The following is a 24,919-nucleotide window of genomic DNA, read 5'->3' as shown; positions in this document are numbered from 1 at the left end:
CACCAATCGGGACCAAAGGGCCTCCTGCCTGGGCTCGCCGAACGGGCCACGTGGAGGCTCATCTGTCCCGGTTCATGTAAGAACCGGGACTAAAGGCCCAAGGCATTAGTAACGACACTTTAGTCCCGGTTCAACAACTGGGAGAAAAGACCCTTACGAACCGGGACAAATGACCCTTTTTCTACTAGTGTTGGGTTCCTACATAATGAGGGGGCACCACACGTTGTAACCCATGACAACTAGATAGTGTGCACACAGGGAAGATGTTGCCATGTGCTGGTATCCAGTAGATCGGTGTTGCGCTATTAAGCGGAGGAGGCATGTAGTCTATCTACTGAGAAACAAGCAATTATATCACAATGACAAACTGATATTTTTTAGTGAGGTTCTATGAACTGGCATACTCTCCGGAGCATGACTACGGGCGCTTGCATGCGCAACTCCTTTGACTCTTCTATATCCATCTTAGCTGGCCTGATTTGCGCAACGCCTTCAAGCATTCTTATTATATCAACAACAAAAAAACAAATCTTGCACTCTTGTCTGTCATAACTTGAAGATTCTAGTGTCATTGAACCTTTTTACTCCAAACACAGTATCCGTTGGCATCAATGCCTGGCTGATCCGTGAAATATATCAATCTGCAATGCTAGCACTTGTTTATACATAAGCACGACCTGATGGTATTACTAGTAGCACTATCCAACCCAAAATTGTTTCTGGTCTTCACGATGTGTGTAGCTCTTGTATTGGCTGAACTAGCAATGCTAGCTTTGCTTTTCAGCCAAAGACCCTCCTGACGGATGCTTAATTAGGACACCAGTGGAACTTTTCAACCGGCGAATCAATCTGCCTCATCTCTCCCCGCTGCCTGCACAAGCGTTTATACTTTATTAGTAAGCGTGCACGGGTAAATGCACGCCTCGACTAATATTACAAATATATGTGAGAATTAATATACACAAAAAGATATTTTGGTTGCACTTAAATATATTAAAAATCAAGAAAATTTTAATGTAGCATCATATGCAACCAAAAAAATATTATTATGTCAATAATTTCCTAGTACAGCTAATCAATTCTGGTACATCATCTGGAATGTGGTGTGCAGCTTCATTGTCGATGTAGCTGAATTGGTGCAGCAAAAATCCCTTCCTTAGCTGGTCACAATCCTGGAATGACAATACTAGGTCATTATCTTGGAGTTTTTGCATAGTAACCAATATTACCTTCCTTAGCTGGTCAAATCATGAAACAATGAATGAATACTGACCCGGCAAATTGGTTGATTTAGTTCTTTCCCGCTCCGTGAGTGAATAAAATTAAAAGCATAATAATCAGACAAGTTCTAGTAGATAAATTTAGTGTCATTATCTTGAGCGTTGCAAAAAATAAATGAGATGCATTAATGAGTTTCAAAGACACTCACCTATCTGTGCTTTTTGGAACACGAGCTGGTAATTGATGATGCCAGAAAAATATCACTGTTCCATCCGGGATGCGCTACTTTGCGTGCTTTGTTTAGGTAATGAGATCCTCTGGAGTTCCAATGCATATCTAAGGTCCTGAAGCATCTTAAGTTTGACTGAGGCAACAAATACGCCAAGGGAGTCCAGTATAAAGATAAATTTTGGCATGTTGGTGGATGACGAACAAGATAAAGTGATCAAGGGCAGCATATGGAAGTACGATTTGCAAACAATATATATTAAAAAAAAGAATCATGACAATACATATAATAGATAAGGAACCAATATTACCAATATGCATGATGAAATGTTATAAAGTCCGTCGCAAGCCAACTATGAAGGAGTTTTGTCGGGGACTGAATATCAGGCATTGTGCGTAGCTTTGGATCCCATGCACATTCAGACACCATTGACTGGGTAAACATTAGACTTGGAAACAAGGCAAAATAACTGTTTGAGGAAATCATGTATCTGCAGCAGTGGAAATGGACCTTCAGAATACTCTGTGTGATTGCAATAGTAACTTAACCAATGTATGAGGAAATCATGTATCTGCAACAGTGAACAAGGACCTTCAGAATAATCAGAAAGAGAGATTTTCCAATAACGTAATCTACAATCTAGACAAGTAGAGTACGTAAGAATCAGCAGTCATGCAAATATGCTCAATTCAGGAACATCAGCATTAGCAAGTCACATATAACCAGTGCAACAAATGCAAGCGAGCAACCACAAAACTGCCAATGAGAAGAGGGAGCACTGCTCTTAGTGCGCAAACCTTATGAAAGCTTTGAGCTTTCATTTTTTTTGTAAGTAGATCTTCACCAACTGCAACAACTATGGTACTGAAATTGTCATCAGCTAGCACCATGTCAGAACCCTTTTTGGTAACCTGAAAAAAACTTAAGATGTCAACTTGAGGAGGTAAAGACAAGTTTTTCAAGTGGCAATACCTTTCCAATTGCAGATGTCAACTTGAGGTGTTTAGCACTTGAGATACCACCTAGAAGCACACAACCGCTGTTGCAATCGTCGCTAATAGGAACACAATTCTTACATGTAGTATCATTAGCTCCACAGAAAACACCAGATTCATAATTCAAACAGACATCGTGGCAGTCCTTGCCTATGTAGACAAATGCAGTCTCTAGCAACGCCATGTTTTGAAGAAAAGGGGTTGAACCATCAAACGCATCTAGTTCCAGAGAGATAAGGCCCGGAGCAGAAACACAGATCCGGCAATCCAAATCAGAGCGGCAATCGGTGATGCTTAAATGCTTCAGCGAACGAGACGATATCTTATTGGCATTGATGAGGCAATTAACCATCTTCAGATCCTCCAGTGCTGGACACCTAGCAAAATCAAGGAATGTGTTGTGTAGGGCTACACCCTGAAGGTCCAGCGTTCTCACATGCTGAGAGACAAGACGCAGGTCATCTAGGCAGAGGTATTCGATGTCGCCACAGACATGGAGGGTGAGTACCCGAACTTTGCACATCACAGCAGAACGAACCCATAGGTTCACATAGGGTATGTCCTCTTCCAGGAAAGTGTCGAATCTGATCTCAACAGTGTCTAGGTCCGTGCGCTCACGCAGGACCAGCAGATAGTCCACGAACTTACGGAGGTCTTGGGCTTGGACAGGCATCTCGTCGTCGTCGAGGCCGACAATGCGCAGGCCTGTGGCGGACCTCCAAAGGTCGCGCCAACGGCGGGTGAGCACGCACGTCCGCACAGCCGCCTGCGCTGGTAGGAAAGAGAGCAGGTGGTGGAGCATATGGTCGGGGAGGGTGCCGATGTGGTCGGTGGCGCACACCGGCGGCGCACCCTTGTGCTTCTTCCTAGGAGGCATTCCGTCGAGTAGGCTGCGGGCGTGTCGGCGCTGCGGAGCAAAGAAATGATTAAATGACTAGTGGGGATGGGAATGGGATGGAACGTCTGGATGCTTCTCGGCCACTTTGCCTCGCTGTCATGTCCCAACCTATGATTGGGTTGAGAACATGATAGTACACTTGGATACAACAGGAAATGGGGTGAGAAATCAGAAGAATCAGAGTGTGGGAAGGGGATCAGCAAGGCATGAGATGGGGAAGGAGACGAACTGAAGGAAGGAGAAGGCTACTGCCTGTTTCATTTTCTGATCGATGCCTCCCTCCTGTACGCTTCGTTCCTTATAAGCCTTGCTGCAGATTCGTAGCAGGCCCAAGTCCCCTAGCCCATTCCATAGAGCAGGCCCATGAAGAGTATAGGGCATGACTCTTGGGGCATGACATTCTCGCCTCCTTAAAGTGAGGCTTGTCCTCAAGCCCATGACGTGGTACCATGGTATAGTAGAACCACCGGGATCCCATGGTACTTGCATTGGTAGGACAACCGTCATTTGCAAACAACCAATAGCAACAGGAGCATAATCACTTTGATCACAAACGCCATCATGACCAAGGATGGAGTCGTCGAAGCTCGGGCCTTGTTGATTACTGCTGAGAAACATCAGGTACCAACCATGGTGCGTTTCAAAAGGCATGTCAAACATCTGCATAGCTGCACTCGTAATGCCAGGATCCCAGCTCCTTATAGCAAGATGTATGATGGGAAGCTGCAGTAAGAAACTGAACCATATTTCTGAAGATGTTGGAGTTGGATACAGCCATACAGCCAGAAAGGCAAAGTTGCTGCTCTCCTTAGTGGAAATAGGGTCATGAGTTCCGAATAGCTTGCTTTAATTCTTGGAAATTCAATGTTGTGATGCACACAATAATTTGAAACAACATATTGTGCTACTGATTCAGTGTCCCACTGATTAAACAGATAGTGTCATGAGAGCTTTAGGTTGTCGGGTACTCGGATACAACCCACGTGAGCAAGTAACTGGAACAAAATGAACCATCCTGGTATCCCATTGTTTTGCAAAGCCCAAACCCAAAGTAGCATCACCAATGGCATTAGTTAGCTGTACACATCGAATATTATGAGTGCCTCCCATCAAACCTTGCCTTGTCCATTTACTGTGAATTATGACGTAGCAAGAATATTCAGCTGTACTAGCAAGCTTCAGTGATAAGTATTTCAGGTTCATTATTGCGTTGCAGACTGTGGAATCACTACTGTATGCATTTCTTACCACTAAACTGTAGCAGTTGAACACAAATTCAGTGGTTGGAATGTCATGAGAGATACCTGTAACTCCTCTCAAGATTAACTGAGCATAACTGAGCATAGTTTCACATCCTTCACTGCTATCAGGAGGTTCAGCCGGTGGTCGAAGACAATCAAGATGAGCTGGTTACACTAGAGAAAAATGACATTCGATAGTCTTCAGTTCAGTGTACCAGCCAAATAAGAGGTCTCTAGACAAAAGTTCAGCTTCCCAGTTAAGCTCTGTATTGACAATCTCACTGGTGTCAAGGAACTGGCTGTGAGCTGCAAAAATTGTACTAGCTGGCTGCACATATTGAGTATATGACCAACATTTCATACGCCTCCAGAACACATCATCCAAGCACAATTTTCTTGTGAAAGGAATGCCCAATAGCACTTTGGGGTAAATTACCTGAGAAGAAAACAACCATGGCAGCTTTGGCTACAGCAATGGAAAATAGTTCCACATCTTCCCAATGTCAAACAGAAGAAAACTCCATGGCCAGACGACATGTGAAATGCCGAGCAGATTCCCAATAGAGTATGTGAAATGGTTCATAATTATGACGGAGAAGATATTGTTCTTTGCACCTGTTGTGCTGCAGTGTGACAGTTTTACCTTGTTGCCACCAATAGAATACCCTTGATGGAATGTCCTCCTCTTAAGCACAGAAATGTAACTCAGATTGTATGCACCGTCACAAGATGCAACGGTAACACTGAAAGTTGGCTCGTCATTCACTGTGTTGTGCATGTATAGAATAAATGGATGATGGACTTGGCTCAATAGTTTCATTTCTGCCCAACATAATCTCATGGCCTGATTACCTACTGCACAACTATGAAAGCACTTCTCTGACTTCTCTTCTCCGATAGATTTCTTTAAGACATAACAATGTACACACTGTGCTCCTCAGATATATTTTAACTGATGTCTACCATTTATAAAATTGGTCATCAGAGAACTAGGTGCAGCCTTACTCCAAAATAGGTTCAAAAGAGAACCGACAGCCAAGACTTGCATAGGAATTTCAGTGCCATGTCGTTCAACAAAAAAAAGAGCTGCAGAAAATGCACTCGCTGGCTGCACTATATCGGACCACCATTTCATAAGCCTCGAGAATACATCAGCCAGACTCCACATCACACTGTAATTGCGCAGAGCATTGATAAGGATGCTACTAGGAGAGTGTGAGAGACGACTCACGAATTGCAGCACCTTTGGATATGTTGTGTCAAGAGTTACTTCTATGGACGGTTCCCTGTTCGATGGCATGGTGGCGCGAGGTGGCGGCTCAGCGATAGCGCCGCGAGCTGTACTTGTGTGCTCATCATTGAATGACGGCCATGGCGAAGGTCTGAGCACTTGCCCTCGTTGCTTGATACGTGGAGTCACACCTGGCTGAAACGTGGGTTTCAGCACGCCAATGTCGTCATAAAAGCATAAGGTCGCACACCTTGTCGGCGCCATGGTGTCCAGCTCGAGAACGGAAAATGGTCGCTCCGGTGGGGTTGGTGCTGCCACTGGAGGAGTTGTGGAGGATGGCGTCACACTCCACATGACAGCAAGCTCGGGGGAGACGTCAGTGAGGGTCTCCGTAGGCGTGAGGCCGTGAACCCCATGGTCAAAGCCGTCGTCAATCTCTTCAGCGTCCACCGCCTCATCCTTCATGATTTCTTCCTCCCTTATCCGACCAAGGGACGATGCTCTGGTGATGCTGGAGGGCGATTGCGACCGCACGACTGCTTGAATATCCGTGTGCAAGCCCTCGAGGTACTGGTGGACGAAGCACTTGATGCTTAGGGTAGGGTTGAGATCCAGCACACAATGTACGCGTTCCCAGAATGCTGTCATGTACTCGGCCACGGTCCCGGTCTGCTTTAGCGCGAGCAGCGAGCACAAGTGCAGGTTGTACTCTGGCGACACGTCCTGGATGTCAAGGATGCAGGCACGCTCGTAGATGCACCGGCCATGCAAGGTGAGAGCCCGCGCTGCTCCGTGTCTTGATCGAAGCTGAACCACCGCATCCACATGATTGATTCTTTGGAACACGGAGATCTTCACCACGCCATATGCTGCAAACACCTGCTGCAGCACCTCCTCAGTGACCGGGTAGTACAGATGGTGCACGGTGACGCAGAGAACGCCACCGGTGAACACCTCTTGGTGGCTCGACATTTCGTCGAACACCTGATAGACAGGAAGTGGGTGGTGATTTTTTGTGTGGCTCTGAATACCAAATGCCATGTCCCAACCTATGATTGGGTGTTGAAAACATGATGGTACCCTCGGATACAACAGGAAATGTGGTGAGAAATCAGAAGAATCAGAGTATGGGAAGGGGATCAGCAAGGCATGAGATGGGGAAGGAGACAAACTGAAGGAAGGAGAACGCCACTGCCTGTTTCATTTTCTGATCGATGCCTCCCTCCTGTACGCTTCGTTCCTTATAAGCCTTGCTGCAGATACGTAGCAAGCCCAAGTCCCCTAGCCCATTCCATAGAGCAGGCCCATGAAGAGTAAAGGGCATGACCCTTGGGGCATGACACTCGCCTCACCTCGCCGTCGGCAGGTCAACTTCTCCAAGAATCGGAGGTTCGACTTCCGGTCTTCGGCCTTCCTGTTTTGAAGCCACCACTGCTCAAGAAGCTGAGTGGACTCTCTTTTTACAACTGAATGGTAACTTAATGGTGAGTCGTAATCCCCGGTCCACCAGCGGTGGGCCCATCAGTCATAAGAGTAACTGATTCAATAGGAAGTTTGAAAAAAATAGTAGATCCCGTAAACATAGAATAAAAATGAGATTTAGAGGAAGATGTTTTATGGCATTTAACAAAAGAAGTTTTTTGGGAAACTTTCCCTAATATTTAGGGACATCCCGTAAGGTAAGTTTTCTAGAGGAAGCATTGGAGTTGTTGCAAGGTGCTTATAAAAATAAACCAATGTTTCTTAAGCACGGGTACTTATTATAGAGGATATATGTTTAATTAGACACCCCTTCAATAGAGTTAATCACCGATGCTTGAGAAAAATTAGGTTTATTCTACTAAGCACCTTCCCTAACTAAGCATACGACATTGTCCAAGGCCTAAAGCCATATCACACTTCCTTTTTTTTTCTTTTAAGTTTGTTTGTTTTTGAAATTTATTTTGAACGATCTTTTTCTAGTTGAATGGACGACAGCCAGCTAACAAAGCACGCATTTTTTTTAGCTGCCAACAAGTTTAAAAATACACCTTGGGACATGGGTGCACATGTACCAAAATTATTTTTTAATTAATAGTAAAAAAAATCATTTTTTCTGAAATTTTATTGAAACAAACATTTATCTGGTGTATTACCCACGTGTAAGTTTTATGACGAAATGATTTTTGTGGTATTCAGAACGAATAAACACAAAAACAATACTATATTAATATAAGCTTACTATTCACATAACTTGTAATTGTAATTTTGTCTTTTTGCCAACAATAACATAAAAGTCATTTTGTCATGAAACTTTACACGTAAGTGATAAACTAGACAATGTTGTTCCGACAAAGAAACGAAGGGAGTAAATAAAACTAAGAGCAAGCCAGGCCATTCAATTCTGAAACGATACGGCGCAACTGCGTTGTTTGTCACTTCCCATGACCATGAGCTCCTAGTAGTTTTAATTAATGGCACATTTAGACGTGCTTTAGCAAAACTGATGTGAAATATTTATAGCACATCTAGACATGCTTTAGCAAAACTGATGCTGTTAATACATGAGGCCCGACAAACTAAAGTACAATACATGGGCCGGCACTCGAAGGGCCTGGGCCGGGATTCATGTCGGCCTGGATTCACGACTTATGGACGGCCTGTACACACTGCCGAGCCCGCCGAGCTCTGTTCTCTTACCCTAAAAAAAAAAGCTCTGTTCTCTTGTCTCCCCAGTCCCCACCCCCAACCCCACGCCGACCGGCATGCAGCTTGCTCCGCCGCAACTCTCCCATGAAGATGTAGATGCGGCGGCACTCTCCTTACGGCGGCAGGGGCTCTCCACTGCGCGCGGGGTGCATGGTGAGTTCGAGGTCAGCGGCGACCACCGGCGGTGAGAGGAGGAGGAGCACGTGGGTCGCGTGTCGGCGCGTCCCCGTCGTTCCCCACGTCGGCGTAGGCGGGCGGAAAGGCGGGTGTAGGTCCAATTCCCCACGGCACGACGGCTGCTTCATTTCGTGGTAATACCGGGGGGTAAAGTAATTCTGAATTTCATTTGGTGCTACAGGTGACGTCCCCCTTTCTGCTCATTTCGCCAGCCCTTTGACCAATCACTGAATTATATCATGTTCCTGCTGCAGCAAGGGAAGAAATGGCCACATCCATTGGGAGGCAATGCGAGAGCAACCATTGTCGTCTGCACAATGACTGAACTATCATGCCATTGCAATATTAGAAAATGAACAGAGATTGCCATGCTGAAGCTTTAAGAAAGGAAGAAGGATGCACAAATTACAAAGGTACTTTTCGTCGCCTGAAATTTCCCAACCCTTGTAAACAGTACACTGAATTTTCATCTCACGATGTGGTACCTCTAGGCATATGTAGTACAGATCTGAAATAGAACCTTTAAAGACACGTCCTTCCACTCGTTCCCATGATTCAGTTTCAAATCTGAAAACTCCTGATAATTTCATTTAAAGGACTATCATGGTTTATTACTACGTGGACATGGGCACAAACACGTTGTATACTAGGTGGTGATCGATGCCGTATTATTTATCTTTACTACATATTGAGTCGCTAGAAAAGCTTCCGGAGGACCTTTTGCTAGTAGGCCTAGTCACAAAATCGCCAAATCATGCTACAGCTTTCATGTATCAGAATACACATCGGTGACTGAAAACAAAAATAAAATGAAGTAGAAGTAAAGGATTAAAGGAATGACATTAGGAGATAGCACATAAATGTAGAGAAGTTATCATAATCGATTAAAAATAACAAGCATTATATAAGAAAAAGTATGACCAGGACATACGTGATGTAGAGTCTGGTGGTAATGAAAACTTTCATTTAGAATGCTTCCTCTTTCTCTCCCACACCTGTCACCTACATGACCATGACCACAAATGATAAGAAAACACTTAGTTTCTAGAAGAATGCGCTGATTGCTATGGCAACTAGGATTATTAATACCTCTCTTTGCATATTTCCGGGAATTGATCTTTAGCACCCCATGCTATATTGATTTCATCACGGTCTTGCGCCAGAAAGTCAGATCCGATGGCTATGGCAGATGGTGTTGGAGAACGTGATGGAGAAGATGTTGAAGATGGAGGTGATGCTGCAGGTTGAACACCATTTGAAGTGGAAGCAAGTGGCAGTGATGGATCTTGTTCATAATAAGTAACCTTTCCAATAAAAATTTCAGTCCTGTTAAGTTCATGTAAGATATCCACTATACTTGGCCTTTTGTGCCTATCTATCTCCATGCAGCTCAGTGCAATCTCAGTGCATATTTTCACTTGCCGGCATTGTGCTTCTAGTGGCTCGGGAGAACTCCATATTTCTTTCAACCTTTTTCTCCAATTTCCTAGAACCTATGTGATCCAAGTATAAATTAGAATTACAACATACACATGTACACCATATCATAATAAACATGGTATTTTTGTCCAATCGAAGAGATATCTTTCTTACTAGATCAAAAAACTCTTGGTAATGCATTTCAGCATGTCTGGTGTGGCCACTAGGCCCTGCAATTATCTTGATCATTACAACACCCAAGCTGAATATGTCTAGTTTGTTTGAGACCACGTTTCCAAATAAATATTCATGTGGCATGTATCCACTGCATATGGCAACAAGAATATCAGAAATACAATGTATTCAATAGAAATTGAATAATTTGCTGGAAGCATTTACTTACATAGTCCCAACAGCGCCTTTTGTCACCTTGGTCGGTTCTTCGCTGTAGAACTTGGACAAACCAAAATCTGCAAGTTTTGGGGCCATGTTTTCATCTAGAAGTATATTGTCTGGTTTTAGGTCCAAATGGTAAAATGGTTTTTCCAATCCTTTATGAAGGTATTTTAAACCTTCACAAGACCCTTTGATAATTTTGTAACGCGCCTGCCAATCAAGTCCTTTACATTCATCTGCAAATTTATTGTACACAGAGGTCGTCAATGGAATCCAGATATAGACGGCATTTTTCTTCACATGCTTAATAAATTTGTAGGAGTATATATCATATTGAAGTGGAGCGGCCTCATACCAGACAGATGCTTTCGGAGGCTTCCCTTAGGCATATACTCGAAGCAAAGTGCTTTTTGTGTCGTTTCACCAAAAACAATTCTTCCTTGAAAGTCCATATGTTGACGCTGTGTATCATAGCAGTAGCCAACTAACCGTACAATGTTTGGATGCTTTAGCATTATAAGGTTTTGAAACTCATGAAGAAATTGTTCATCACTAACTGTTTGCATGTTATCATAGAGCAGCTTCACAGCAATCTCTTGTCCGTCATGACGCACACCCTACTCAAAATGTATCAACTATCAGCACAACACAACATATGTCAAGCAGGAAATGTAATTAAATATCAAGCTTTGTTTGTCCTTTATGTGTCACAAACATTTTTAGTACAAACTCAATGTCTAGAATCTTACCCTATAAACTTTTCCATATGCACCTTGACCAAGTAGTCGCTCCTCGGAGAAATTATTTGTGAATTTTTGTAGTAAAATCATCGTCAGACTTATTGGTTCCATGGCTTCACAGTGTGACCTTTCTCCAGTGGTTGTGTGTGTGCTGTTACAAATTAGACCATTATGCACAACCATTTTAGAACATATAAATTAACATCATGATGATGGACGACGAAATAACATCCATAAAATTTAGATGGAGTGGGATGAAATGTTTAAGCTGCATCAGAACCGAACCTGCAATCTAGGTAGCCAGCTTGGGGGATGTGGTCATAGCCACCGGACAGAAGAGGATCAACTGTTAACTTGGCTGCTTCCTCTGACAAAAGAGAGGCTCCATCCGGGCTGTTAAGCAAGGAGAGTACACTGTCGTCGCTGTAGTCCTGAGTGTGTATACATACATGGACAAAGACAAGTTAAGATAACAGTGCCTGCGGTTTAAACACTGCAGATGGTACATGCTTGCAGAGTTGTTAATTGATACTCACCTGAGGTGGTGACTCTACACTGTCGGTAGAGACTTGGCTTTCGCATTCAGAATTATTGCAGCTGTTTCCCTGCGTGCGTGGTTAAAAACAATCAGCGTAAGTATATAAATATGATGACAGTTAGTCAGAGAAAGAACTATATATAGTACTCCTAATTAATAAACTGAATGTGGACAGTTGAGTTTCTTCATCACTTGCTGCATGAGTATTGTTAATTCAAAATCATCATCTACTCCCTCCGTTCCTAAATATAGGTCTTTCTAGAGATTTCAACAAGCGACTACATACGGAGCAAAATGAGTGAATCTATACTCTAAAATATGTCTATATACATCCGTATGTGGTTGTCCATTTGAAATCACTAAAAAGACTTATATTTAGGAACGGAGGGAGTACATGTTTGATTACCTGAAATGAAGAGGAACATAAGTCGTCGTTCCATCTCTTTATGGTGAGGACTGGCCTGTTGGGATGGCGTCGGCTCGCCCGCCTCAGTGCTTTCTCTGCCTTGTGCACCTCCACGGGCCGCAGTCACTGCAGTCGAGGTTGTAGGTGGCCTTCTCGAGTTAGGGCATGTTCCCCCGCAGGCCAACGTCCGTCTCCGTCCTGGATGAGGTGCCAACCTCCAGCTCCTGGATGCTTGGAAGCGCTCCGAATCCGCATATCAGCTCTATGTTCGTGTTGAGGTGTTCCAACACCTTGAATTCGTCCCAGCCGGCGGTGTACGACAGGCCGTTGTCCTCACTGTGGAGGCAGAGAGAGCTGAGCAACGGCATCTGCCCGAGGATCTCCAGGTCGTGCGTGTTCAGGACCTCCACCTGAAGCAGCAGCTTGGAGAGTCTCGGGACACGTGAGTGGTGGATCCATGGCATCAGCCTGGGTAGGATGATCCCAAAGAGCAACAGCTGGCGGAGCTGCGGGGAGCGCATGCTGGCTTCCCAGCTGCCCAGGCGGACCTTCTCGTCTGCGTCGCAACAGACCTGTAGGACCTGGAGCTTCTTCAGTTTAAGCAGGGACGCCACCAGCACCTTCTGCGTGCCCTCATCCATCTCATCAAAGTGGATTACCAGCACCCGCATCTCTCTCAGCTTCCGGAGCTCGGCGGCGAAGTCCGGGGACTTGTCCGTCGAGTGCAGCCAGAGCTCTTCCAGGTACATCAGGCCCCCTATATCCAGCCCATCATCCTTGTGCCCTTGCCAGCACGCAGGCACCTCAGCTTCCTTAGCTCTCCGACGACCGGTGGCAGCTCTCTGATGCCGGTTGCCGTCACGTCGAGCGTCTGTAGGAGCTCGAGGCCTCCTATTTCCCTTGGGAGCTCGGCTACGGGTGTGCCCACAAGCCCAACATACTTCAGCCCTTTCAGTTTACGGAGGTCCTTCAGTTTGCAACCTCTGACGGATAAATCACAAGCCTCCAGATCTATTACACGCAGCTGTTTAAACCTTTGGAGTGGTGGTAAGCTACTGCCGGGGCACATGCTGCATAGAACGACAGCACCTCCCCCACTTCCAGCCTAGTGTTTTGATCTTGGCCCTTGTGGATGGCTAATCTATGAATGGGTCCGGTTCGAGATGCGCACTGTTGCTTCATGCCTAGCAGAGTGGAAAAATTCTCGCTGCTTGACAGATCGTGGATGAGGTCAAGCATCAAATCTTGGACCCGGCAACCACCTTGGCCGACGTCACCAGGGCTCACCGCCCACTGGATCATGCCCCTATCCAGTAGCTCATTGAAATAGTTCTCCCCAGTTTCAAATAACCCATCAGAAACAAGGCCTTCTGCTACCCACCTCCATATCAACATATTCTTCTCGATGTATTGGTCTTTTCGGAACAGGCCTAGGTACAAAAAGCATTTCTTGATGTTATAGGGTAGAGCATAATAGCTATGAGCAAACACCAACTTTATGTGCTCAAACTCCTTGTGCCCATCAAAACCAATAGACTCATACACCCTATGCCACTCCTTGCTTTGTTCTTTATTAAGCAAGCTGCCTATCATAGTGATAGCTATTGGAACACCACCACATTTACGCAAAATTTTATGTGCCACTATGTCCAATTCAGCATGATGGCTTGCAGGCCCAGCTTTGGCCCAAAATAACCTTTTGGAGTCAGCGGGGCAGAGTGGTTTCATTGTGTACACCGCGCCACCAACTCCTTTAGCAATATTGAGATCACGAGTTGTGGTGATGATTTTACTTCCAACACTGCCCTTAAAAAGACCTTGTACCAAGTAACATGTTTCCTTATCCCATATATCACCAATGACAAATAAGCACCTATCCACACCAGAAAGCAAGACACTTGAATCAACAAACATGAAAAATCTGATTAATTAAACCCCAAATGCAGAGTGAGAAGTCATGGAAGAGAGGAACATGGAGGTGCATGAGATTTACCAAAAACTTGATTCATTGTGAAATGTTTATATTACAATATTGAGTTTTTGAGAAGGGGAGCCTTGGCGCAGCGGTAAAGCTTTTGCCTTGTGACCATGAGGTCACGAGTTCGAGTCCTGAAAACAGCCTCTTGCAGAAATGTAGGGAAAGACTGCGTACTATAGACCCAAAGTGGTCTTGTGCTTGCGCACAATACTGCTTGTTGTTTTTTTCCAGGTGGGACAATACTGCTTGTTGTTAACATGGTATTATCGGTGTCATCACAAAGTTAAATATACATTTTGCAATGAGTCTCCTGTCACTTACACATTAGCAATTTATAATCATGCAACCAGCCAAGCACACAATGAATGTTAGAAAGAACAGATAAATAATGACCCATCTAATGATTGTTGGCAATGTGATGTTAGCAATTAATTTAGATTTCACTATTTATCCATGGCATATGTGCGGTTATGAATTCATAATTTCTGTAACAGTCATTTATGTAGACTATGTATTCTCTTAGTATGTTACACTTTACTGAGATGGTAGATGGCATTCATCAACTCACGCGGCTAGCAAGGATAGATCTATGGGAATAGAAACCATGCGTACCTCTTATCCACCAGGAAGTTCTGCAACTGGCTGATTAGCTCGTGTTGGTCTGATTTGTGACCACAAATATCTATGTGAAATTCTTCGAAGATGTCCACCAGAACCTTCATCACGTCAGCTCTCAGACCAATGTGGACAAAAGCCTCACAATGGAAACCCCCTTTGATCTTGTCATAGACTGCTTGAGCAAGGACGGTCTTGCCCATTCCCCCCATCCCGAGAATGGAGACATGATCACACTTGGACAGCTTGTTGGTTAGCTCAGCAACTGGCCCGTCCATGCCAACAAGCAGGCCTTCCGTGCTGTACTTGACAAAGGTACGAGGGTCCAATGAGGAAGTACGTTGCAGGGAAATCATACCAGTATATCGGCTGTGCCGTTGATGCATCTCACTAAACTTGTTGAGTGTTTTTGTGATGTAGCTGGCCATCTCACGGTTAATTTTCCGCTTCCTCATGACAGGAAGAAAGGTGTCCTTGGTCGAGTCAATGCGCGCTATGAAGGAGTGGAGGCGTGTCTCGATGGCACGATAAAGCTCCCTGACCTCGCGAGCCATGAGCATCACACTCCATTCGAGCTGGCCCGGCGGCATGCTGGATACATCATCAAGGAAATCGTGCATGCTGCTCAGCTTGGCCTCCAGGCTCCACAGCTTGTCCTTCACGGTCTTGTCCAGGCCCCAGTCATGCTGGAGCAGCTTATCTAGAGACGGCACCGCTGAGCCGACCTCCAACGCCATGCTTGATCTCCCGGTGGACTCTCACCCTCGCTTGCTAGCTAATTTCTTCTCCTCTCTTTTCCTATTGCTCTCTCTATATTTTGAGAAACCCTTGCTTGGTAGCGGGATTGCTTGGCTTGGGAGCGCATAGATCTTGGCTGCTGGAGCTAGGAAGATATACAAGCGCTTCCTGATTAGTGAATGGAGAGGCATAGATATTTTGTTGATCAGATCTGGACACATGGTGACTTCATCGAGGCATTTGACCAGATCTGGACACCATGGCGCCTCGCACCTGTGCCGCTACGCGACATCGAAAAAGACACTGCCTCACTGATCTAGGCAGAAGGCGAGTGCACTTCACGTGCCTGCAATTTATTAAGCTGATATACTTGTACTACATATATTAATTGTGAGATGATCAAGTAGCCGCACGTCGTTCCATGCCATGGCATACAGCCACACACATGGGCGTGAAGACCTTGTTCATACCTACTGTAGGCTCCTGAACCATATGCGGGCATGTGGCTACCCCTTGCCATGACAGTTCCAACTTGTTCATACCTAGTACGTACTTTGAGATCTCTTTAAAGTCCAGAAGTACTAGTACTACTAACAGTCTCAAAAACCAAAACATCTCTCACTACTATCAAACCTCAATCTAAGAAACGAAGTATTACAACTACCGGATCCGGGCACTTTGCCCAGTGTTGGGCACACTGGGCAAAGGCCTCTTTCCAGTGGGCAAAGGCCAAGTGCCGTCCCAGCAACAATCAGCAAAACTGGGAGCACAGCAGCACACCATGTGTCCATGATTTGCTGAGTGTCTAGTAGACGCGGGCACTCAGCAAAATTGTGTCGTCGGCAAAAGCCCATCCGCGGGCATTGGCGGGGCTAGCATAGGGCACCATGTGTCCAGTTTGTCACCTATAGTTTTGAAAACCTGACTAAACAGGCCGTTCGACCAGAGAAAACCAGAACCGGCGCCTGGTCCGGTTTTTTCACAAACACCGGATTTTATTCATTTAGCGGTAGCCCATCTAAGTGCAAAATGCCCCTCGGAAAACCAGGAATTACACCCGAAAAAGTTACAATATCATCTAACACTAGAGCCTCCTTGGCGCACATATGTGCAACAGAATTAACATGTCAATTAGCATAATGAAGCTAGAATCCGTGGAAACTTATCATCTCTTCTTGCATCTCCTGTAGAATGTGGTAGCCAATTGATCTATCCACTTGCCTTTCTTCCCATAGGTTCTTGGCATTGAAACAGTCCGTCTCTATGATAATGGACTGGTACCCCTCCTCCTTTGCAAACAGCACGGCATCGCGACACGCCAAAAGCTCCAAGCTAAGAGGGTCAGTGACACCCATGTAGCCGGCGCATCTTGCTGGTGAAAAGCACCATCATGATCACGAGTAACCATTCCTGTGGCTCCCTTGCCATTGGCATTATCAACGGCACTGCCGAAGTTTATCTTTAACCATCCCGTTGCCCAACGGGAGGATAGGAATGCATTGGATACCCTCCCGAAAAACTGGTTCACGAAAACTGAAAATGCAACGAAAACTGTGTTTTGTAAGATGATCCTGCGTGGAAAGACGTACTGCTCCTTGATTACCTCGGGAGTAAATATCTTTTTTTTGTTGTGGCGGGAATCTCGGAGTAAATATCAGGTTAATTGCAGAGGCACGTGAACTGTGCTCACTTACCGCCTAGATCAGTGAGTCACTGTATTTTTAGACGTTGCGTAGCAGAACGCGAGGCACCATGGGTCAGATCTCACCAACAAAATATTTATGCCTGGATCTAGCTAGTATCTATACGCTCCCAATCCAAGCAAGAGCTTCCCAAAGGTAGTACAGACTACAGACTAGTATCTATACGTTCCCAATCCAAGAAGAAGATGTAAGCTAGCAAGAGAGGGTGAGAGTCCACCGTGCAAGCATGGCCATGGAGGCGGTGGTCTCAACTTCTTTGAGCGGCATCATGTCCTCTCTTGTGAAGTTGGTCGTCAACGAGTGGTGCGTGGAAAAGACCATGAAGGACGAGCTGACAAACCTCTACGACGAGCTTATGAACATGGACGCTTTCCTTGAGGATGTCTCCAGCGTGCCGCCGGATCAGCTCGAGTCGCAGGTGAAGCTCAGGGCCCGCGAGGTCAGGGAGCTGTCGCATGCCATCGGGACACACCTCCACTCCTTCATGGCACGCATCGAGTCAACAAAGGGCGCCCTCCTTCCTAGCGTGAGCAAGGTGAACATTCAGCAAGAGATGGACAGATACGTCAAAGAAATCATGAAGAAGGTGGAGAAGGTGAGTAAACGGTATGGCCCTTATCTTTGTAAGAGTGCCCTGGAAAGTACTTCCTCATTGGAAGTCAGCACACGTATGTTTACCACGGACACTAGGGAATCTAACCATGTTGGCCTAGAAGGGGCAATTGCCGAGCTAACCAAGAAGCTGTCCAAGAGTGATCATGTCTCCATTGTCGGGATGGGGGGGATGGGCAAGACCACCCTTGCTCGAGCAGTCTACGACAAGATGAAAGGTGATTTTGATTGTGGAGCTTTTGTTCCCATCGGTCAGAGAGCCGACATGAAGAGGGTTCTGATGTACATCTTCGACGGACTTCACATGGAGATCTATGGTCACGAACCAGACCAACACCAGCTAACCAACCAGCTGCAAAGTTTCCTGGTGGATAAGAGGTACGCATGGTTATTCCGATAATATATCTAATGTGCTTGCTAGTGGTGTGAGCTGATGACATGTTTTTATGTGTATGCATAGTATCCTCATTTACCATATCTATAAACTACTAGAGAAACAAATTGTTTGTATATATAGAAAATACATAAATACAAAAATTCTGAATTAATGAATGTGCATGTGCATGTGAGTTTCCTTCCTACATGTAATTAAATACTGAATAAATTTTAAAGATTACATCTCATCAATCAAGTTCATATGTTAATTAGGTGGGCTATTATTTGTCAGTGTATAATCAGTACTGTGGTACCTACATGTGGACATTAATTTCTATCTAGTACTAATTTCTAATACGAGTTTAAGATTGTGTTTTGTTGCTGTATATACAAGTGACACGAAAGATCCATTACAAAATGAACTTCTCAAATTGTGATGCTTATTATAATACCATGTTAATTAGGAAAAATCTCTAGTATAGTATGTGCTCCAACGCCCTTATATAAACATTTGGTAGTACTTTGCAAAGAAACAATGTACTGAGCTGTTGGTAACTATTTTTTTTTCAGTATTTTACAAAGAAACAATGTACTGAGTTATTGGTAACACCTGCATCTCTGTATTCCTATCCTTCCTGCCTTCTCCCCTGCATTTTCCGTTTTCCTGAAGCAGATTTTTTTTTGTCATGATCATTCATTCTGGCCTCTTGTCTTTCTGGTGTGATTAGGTGTTTAATTGTCATCGATGATATATGGGATAAGGAAACATGGAACTTTGTTGAACTTTTTTTTAAGGGTTGTGCTGGAATTAAAATCATCACCACCACTCGTAACCGAAATATTGTCAAAGGAGTTGGTGTCACAGTGTACACAATGAAACCACTTTCCCCTGCCGACTCGAAAGAGTTGCTCCGAACCAAAGCTCAAGTTAAAAGCCATGATGCAGAATTTGATACACTGTCAGATCAAGTTTTGCGTAAATGTGGTGGTGTGCCAATAGCTATCACTATGATAGGTGTGTTGCTTGCAGAACATCAAAGCAAAGAGTGGCATGGGGTGTATGATTCTATTGGTTTTGATGAGCACAAGGAGGACGGGGCTTTCCAGCACATAAGGAAGGTGTTGTCTTATAGCTATTATGCTCTACCCTATAATATCAAGAGATGCTTTTTGTACCTAAGCCTGTTCCCAGAAGACCACTGGATCGAGAAGAATATGCTGATATGGAGGTGGGTTGCAGAAGGCCTTGTTCCTGATGGGTCATTTGAGATTGGGGAGATCTTTTTCAAGGAGCTAATAGATAGGTGCATGATCCAGTGGGAGGGGAGCCCTCATGACCCCAGTCAAGGTGGTTGCCGTGTCCACATTTTGATGCTTCGGGTCATCCGGGACCTATCAAGCAGCGAGAATTTCTCCACCGTGCTAGGCCTAGGCATGAAGCAGGAGAGCACATCCCGAACAGTACCCATTCATAGATTAGCCATCCATGAAGGCAAAGCAATGGTGGGTCAAAATCAAAACAGTAGACTGCTGGAAGTGAGGGAGGTGCTGTCATTTTATGCTAGCACGTGCCCCGGCAGCAGCTTGCCACCACTCCGGGAGTTTGAAAACTTGCGTGTAATGGACATGGAGAGCTGTGAATTATCCTTGAGAGATTCCAACCTGGAGGAGCTCGGCAGATTGAAACTGCTCAAGTACGTTGGGCTTGTGGACACACCCATGGCCGAGCTCCCAAGGAGAATAGGACGCCTCAAGCTCCTAGAGACACTCGACGTGAGGGCGACCAGCATCACAGAGCTGCCGCCGTTTGTGGAAGAGCTAAGGAAGCTTAGGTGCCTGCGTGCTGGCAAGGGCACAAGGATGATGGGTCGGGTAGGGAAGCTGACATGCCTGGAAGAGTTGTGGCTGCACTCGGTGGACAAGTCCCCGGACTTCGCCGCCGAGCTCCAGAAGCTGAGCAAGATGCGGGTGCTGGTGATCCACTTGGATGAGGTGGACGAGGGCATGCAGAAGAAGCTGGTGGTGTCCCTGCATAAACTGAGGAAGATTCAGGTCCTGCAGGTCTGGTCCGACGCAGAGGAGAAGGCACGCCTAGGTGGCCGCGATTGGGAAGGCAGCGTGCCATCCTCTCAGCTCCGGCAGCTGCTGCTCTTTGGGATCATCCTACCCAGGCCGATGCCATGGATCGACCACTTGCGTGTCCCCAAACTCTCCAAGCTGATGCTGCAGGTGGAGACCCTGGAGGTGCAACATCTGCAGATCCTTGGACAAATGCCGTCACTCCGCTTCCTCTGCCTCCACATCCACTGCTACGACAACCGTCTATTGTACACTGCCGGCAAGCACGAGTTCATGGTGTTGGCATACCTCTATGTCGTCAACATAGAGCTGATATGTGGAGAGGGTGCGCTTCCAAGGATTCAGGAGCTGGAGGTTGGCGGGATCAGAGTAGGGACGGACGTTGGTCTGCGGGGCAACATGCCTCTCCTTGAGAGGGTCAGCTACCATCTTGACTGCTGGAGTTGCAGCCCCGTGGAGGTGATCAACGCAGAAGAAGAGCTAAGGCAGGCGAGCCAAGCCCACCCCAACAGTCCAGTCCTCATCATAAAGAGATGGGACGGCGTCGACGTATGTTCCATTCCATTTCAGGTAATAATCAAAATGCAACAAGTGATGTAGCCACGTTCACTTGATTCATTAGTACTACTATTTATAGTTCTTTCTTTAGCTTAGCTACTATCATCTGCATATATATACTTGCCCTGATTGTTTTAAACTACCAACGCAGGGAGCCGCTCATTTGTCGGAGGAAGCCACCAAGTCAACAATCAATCCGCTTCTCTCCGGTGCCTATGGCCAAATCCCTCAAGCTGGCTACCTACATTGCAGGTTCTGATGCAGCTAGCTTAATATATCTCACTATCTCACTCGATCTAGATTTTATCGCTGTTATTTAGCCATCACAATGCACTATATACTATATATGCACCGTGGCACTCGCTCCATTGATCCAACCTGTATATATTGTTAATTTTATATGTTCTAAAATGGTTGTCCATGATGCTTTAATTTGTACCAACAGACACACCACCACTAGAGAAAGTCCACACCATGAAGCCATGGAGCCAGTAAGTCTACCGATGATCATATTACAGAAAATCTCAAATAATTTCTCCACGAAGAGAATACTTGGTCAAGGCCACCGCAACACTCCAGCCCTCACCATGAAGAGATCTAACGCCGACGTATGTTCCCCGTCATTTCAGGCAAGGCAACAAAACACTGGTAGATGATGATTTTGAACTAATATATAATAACTATACTCGTTCACTTGATTAATTAGTACTATAATAGTTCTTTCTTTAGCTTGGCTAACATTTGCATATATACTTGGGTTGACCGCTGAGTGCTTTTAACCACACATATATGCAGGGACCGAGCCGGAGTGGTTCTGAATATGAAGGACAAGTCTCTACCAACAGCATTTCAGCTTGTATCAGCAACCAGTGTACAACCAATGTAGAGCCACATCCACCTCGGGTAAGTACCATCTAACAACTCGGTGGTGTTTGATCCATACCATCCGGCTGGGCATCTTCATCTTCTTAATTTGCCCTTGCCCATATACACACAGGTCGACACGGCCGGCAGTACACTCTCACTGCTTAACAGCACAGATGGAGCCGCTCTTCTGCTGGAGGAAGCCCCTAAGTCAACAATCGGCCCTCTTCCCTCCAGTGGCTATTGCGACACCCCCCAAGCTGGCAACCTAGATTGCAGGTTCGGACGCGGCTTAATACATCTCACTATCTCACTCGATGCAGATTCTATGGCTGTTATTTAGTCATCATGATGCGCTATATATATTGTGCACCTTGACGCTCGCTCGATTGACCCAACCGGCATATGAATATGTATATATTTGTATATTGTTAATTTGCAGTATGTTCTAAGATGGTAGTGCATAATGGTTTAATTTGTACCAGCAGGCACACCACCACCGGAGAAAGGTCACCCAGTGAAGCCATGGAGCCAACAAGTCTAACGATGACATTGTTACAAAAAATCACAAATAATTTCTCCAAGGAGCGACTACTTGGTGAAGGCGGATATGGAAAAGTTTATCTGGTAAGATTTAGGAAACTAAGTTTGTACTAAAAATACATGTGACACGCAACAGAGATACAAAGCCTGACATTTAATTACATTTTCTGCTTGACATACAATCTTGTGTTCTGATAGTTCATACATTTTGAGTAGGGTGTGCGTGATGGTGGACAAAAGATTGCTGTCAAGCTGCTCAATCATAACTCACAAACAATTGATGGTGAACAATTCACACGTGAGTTTCATAACCTTATGATGCTAAAGCATCCAAACACTGTACGGTTAGTTGGCTACTGCTATGAAACACAACATCAACATATGGACTTCCAAGGAAGAACTGTTTTTGGTGAAAGAATACATAAAGCACTTTGCTTTGAGTATATGCCTCAGGGGAGCCTTCACGAGCGTCTTTCTGGTATGAGGCCGCTCCACTTCATGTATATTACATACATACTCCCTACGTAAACTAATATAAGACGTTCTTACTCTTTTCTGATTTGGATGTATATAGATGCATTTTAGTGTATTTGTTCACTCATTTCAGTCCATATTTAAATATCTATAGCGTCTTATATTTGTTTACAAAGGGATTACCTATTAAGCATGTGAAGAAAAATGTCATCTATACCTGGATTCCATTGACAACCCCTTTGTATAATAAATTTGCAGATAAATGTAATGTACTTGATTGGCAAACACGTTACAAAATTATCAAAGGGACTTGTGAAGGTCTAAAATACCTTCATGAAGGGTTGGAAAAACCATTTTACCATCTGGACCTAAAACTGGGCAATATACTTCTAGATGAAAACATGGCCCCAAAACTTGCCGATTTCGGTTTGTCCAAGCTCTTTGGAGAAGAAAAAACCTGCAGGGTGACGCTACTTTCACGTGCAGGAACTATGTAAGTAAATACCTCCTGCAAATGAACTCATTTCTAATGAATATATTTGTAATCTTTATGTTGCTGTATGTAGGGGATACATGCCACCGGAATACATAAATGAAGGCACAGTCTCAAACAAGTTTGACATATTCAGCTTGGGTGTTGTAATGACCAAGATAATCGCAGGGCCTAGCGGCTGCACCACATGTGCTGAAATGCAGCACCAAGAGTTTCTTGATGAAGTAAGGGAGCTATCTCTACAATTGGACAAAAGGATCATGTTTACTTTGAACCATATTATGATACGCTTTACATTTGTATGTTGTGATTCTAGCTTTACACTTCGATTACACAGGTAGACGGAAATTGGAGAAAAAGTTTGAAAGAAACATGGAGTTCTCCCAAGCTAATAGACGCACAATGCTGGCAAGTGAAAATATGCACTGAGATTGCACTGAGTTGCGTGAAGACAGATAGGCACAAAAGGCCAAGTATAGTGGATATCATAAAGGAACTTAACGAGACTGAAACTTTTATTGAAAAGGTTAGCAATTGTGAACAAGATCCATCATCACCTCCACCTTCAACACAATCTCCACCACCTTCTCCAACCAGTGGCGGAGGCAGGAATAGTAAATTTATGATCTCGACGGGGGCCCGATTAAGGATACATAACAAAAAGTTTACTGTTCACGCCCAAAATACAAAGAAGTGGCTAATGTCAGGGAGGGCCGGGGCCCCTGTTAGTCCCCCCCTGCCTCCGCCACTGTCTCCCACACCATCTGCCATTGCCACCTTCTCCAACGTTCTGGTGCTAGACCATGATGAAATTGACATAACCTGGGATGCTAAAGATCAATGCCCTGAGAATTCCAAAGCTGAGGTATGTTATAATCCTAGTTGCCATCGCAAACAACTTATTCTTGCAGAAACTAAGTGTTTCCCGTCATTTGTGGCCAAAGGTGGCAGGTGTAGGAGAGGAGGAAGACCTACCAGTCGAATCGCCTGCAAGGGTTCAAGAGATGTTTGGGAATACAGACTAACTGTCTGGACCCAGAAGGGGACGCAGAAGAGAATATTTCTAGGTCATCAGGGGCTCCAATCAGGGACACAGTGCAACCAAGCTACTGCAAACCATGTCGAACCTCAGCAACAACGTGACTGGGATTGAAAGGGAACATTAGAGACATCTAGACATCTGTGACAGACATCCATACCCTGTCTCGAAGCAGAGATTGCAGTTGGCTCAAGCTTATAAGACCATCTCCTTAGGATGGTCTGACCTCACTAATGTGTCCTATGGTAGCTTTCTAATAATATTTTTTTGATTGATCAGTAACAGATATTAATAGTGTACTGTTTCATCATCATAATATAATATATTGTACTACTAATTCTATGTGAGGCCTGAAGATCATGGGTTTTCAAATAGAGGCTGAAAATGTATTATGGTAGAAAGACGAGTTCGTGGTTAATGAATATTTACCATAAGTTTGGCATAGGTCATGTGATCACCATCACGGCATCATCAAACAGGACAAAAGCACCGTATGCATGCATTTGAGCAGAAGGACTTGATCGAACTGTTTGGTTTTGACTGACTTGCAGTTTTCAGCGTAGGTTGCAGCCACATTGCTGACGTTGGGAACATTAGCTGAATTCTCCTGATCTCCTGAAACAGTTACACAGAAAATCAAATGCACACATATTTCTTTCTTTGCATGGA

The 24,919-nt window shown here is 44.8% G+C and overlaps 2 protein-coding genes, 1 long non-coding RNA gene and 1 pseudogene across 5 annotated transcripts; 2 read left to right on the top strand and 2 right to left on the bottom strand.

The window, feature by feature from the left end:
• Positions 1 to 2,199: 2,199 nt before the first annotated feature.
• Positions 2,200 to 3,322, bottom strand: LOC120974317 (F-box/FBD/LRR-repeat protein At1g78750-like). Its single transcript, XM_040400803.2, has one exon. It carries the CDS (start codon positions 3,320 to 3,322, stop codon positions 2,381 to 2,383), a length of 942 nt encoding a protein of 313 aa, XP_040256737.1. The 3' UTR covers positions 2,200 to 2,380.
• Positions 3,323 to 8,748: 5,426 nt separating this feature from the next.
• On the top strand, positions 8,749 to 9,914 carry LOC141041865 (uncharacterized). Its single transcript, XR_012203651.1, has 3 exons — positions 8,749 to 8,861; positions 8,935 to 9,093; positions 9,804 to 9,914. It is a non-coding gene; the product is annotated as an uncharacterized lncRNA (long non-coding RNA).
• LOC120973917 (putative disease resistance RPP13-like protein 3) lies at positions 8,901 to 16,269 on the bottom strand (annotated as a pseudogene).
• A 244-nt stretch (positions 16,270 to 16,513) lies between these two features.
• Positions 16,514 to 24,605, top strand: LOC109764522 (uncharacterized). 3 transcript variants are annotated; one of them, XM_040400224.3, is made up of 12 exons: positions 16,520 to 18,203; positions 18,929 to 20,849; positions 20,989 to 21,089; positions 21,283 to 21,466; positions 21,633 to 21,740; positions 21,835 to 21,980; positions 22,187 to 22,328; positions 22,461 to 22,722; positions 22,977 to 23,211; positions 23,285 to 23,435; positions 23,549 to 24,076; positions 24,156 to 24,366. In XM_040400224.3, exons 1-12 carry the CDS (start codon positions 17,440 to 17,442, stop codon positions 24,234 to 24,236), a joined length of 4,623 nt encoding a protein of 1,540 aa, XP_040256158.1. In that variant the 5' UTR covers positions 16,520 to 17,439; the 3' UTR covers positions 24,237 to 24,366. The 3 variants fall into 3 exon arrangements, with proteins under 3 accessions (XP_073365495.1, XP_073365494.1, XP_040256158.1); XM_073509394.1 differs by having other exon boundaries at positions 16,514 to 18,203; positions 22,190 to 22,328; positions 23,549 to 24,605; XM_073509393.1 differs by having other exon boundaries at positions 16,514 to 18,203; positions 23,549 to 24,605.
• The last annotated feature ends 314 nt before the right edge of the window (positions 24,606 to 24,919 follow it).

This window comes from Aegilops tauschii, chromosome 2 (genome assembly GCF_002575655.3).
Source record: "Aegilops tauschii subsp. strangulata cultivar AL8/78 chromosome 2, Aet v6.0, whole genome shotgun sequence".
Taxonomy (NCBI): Eukaryota; Viridiplantae; Streptophyta; class Magnoliopsida; order Poales; family Poaceae; genus Aegilops; species Aegilops tauschii.
Note: the sequence above shows the minus strand (reverse complement) of the source record. Positions and strands in the feature narration are given on the sequence as shown.

Coding starts and splice junctions, on each gene's coding strand:
- LOC120974317 (XM_040400803.2), bottom strand. CDS start 3,322: ATGCCTCCTAGGAAGAAGCACAAGGGTGCGCCGCCGGTGTGCGCCACC.
- LOC109764522 (XM_073509393.1), top strand. CDS start 17,440: ATGGCCATGGAGGCGGTGGTCTCAACTTCTTTGAGCGGCATCATGTCC. Junction 21,090..21,282: donor GCTGGCTACCTACATTGCAG/GTTCTGATGCAG, acceptor TTGTACCAACAG/ACACACCACCACTAGAGAAA. Junction 23,436..23,548: donor ACCAAGAGTTTCTTGATGAA/GTAAGGGAGCTA, acceptor TCGATTACACAG/GTAGACGGAAATTGGAGAAA.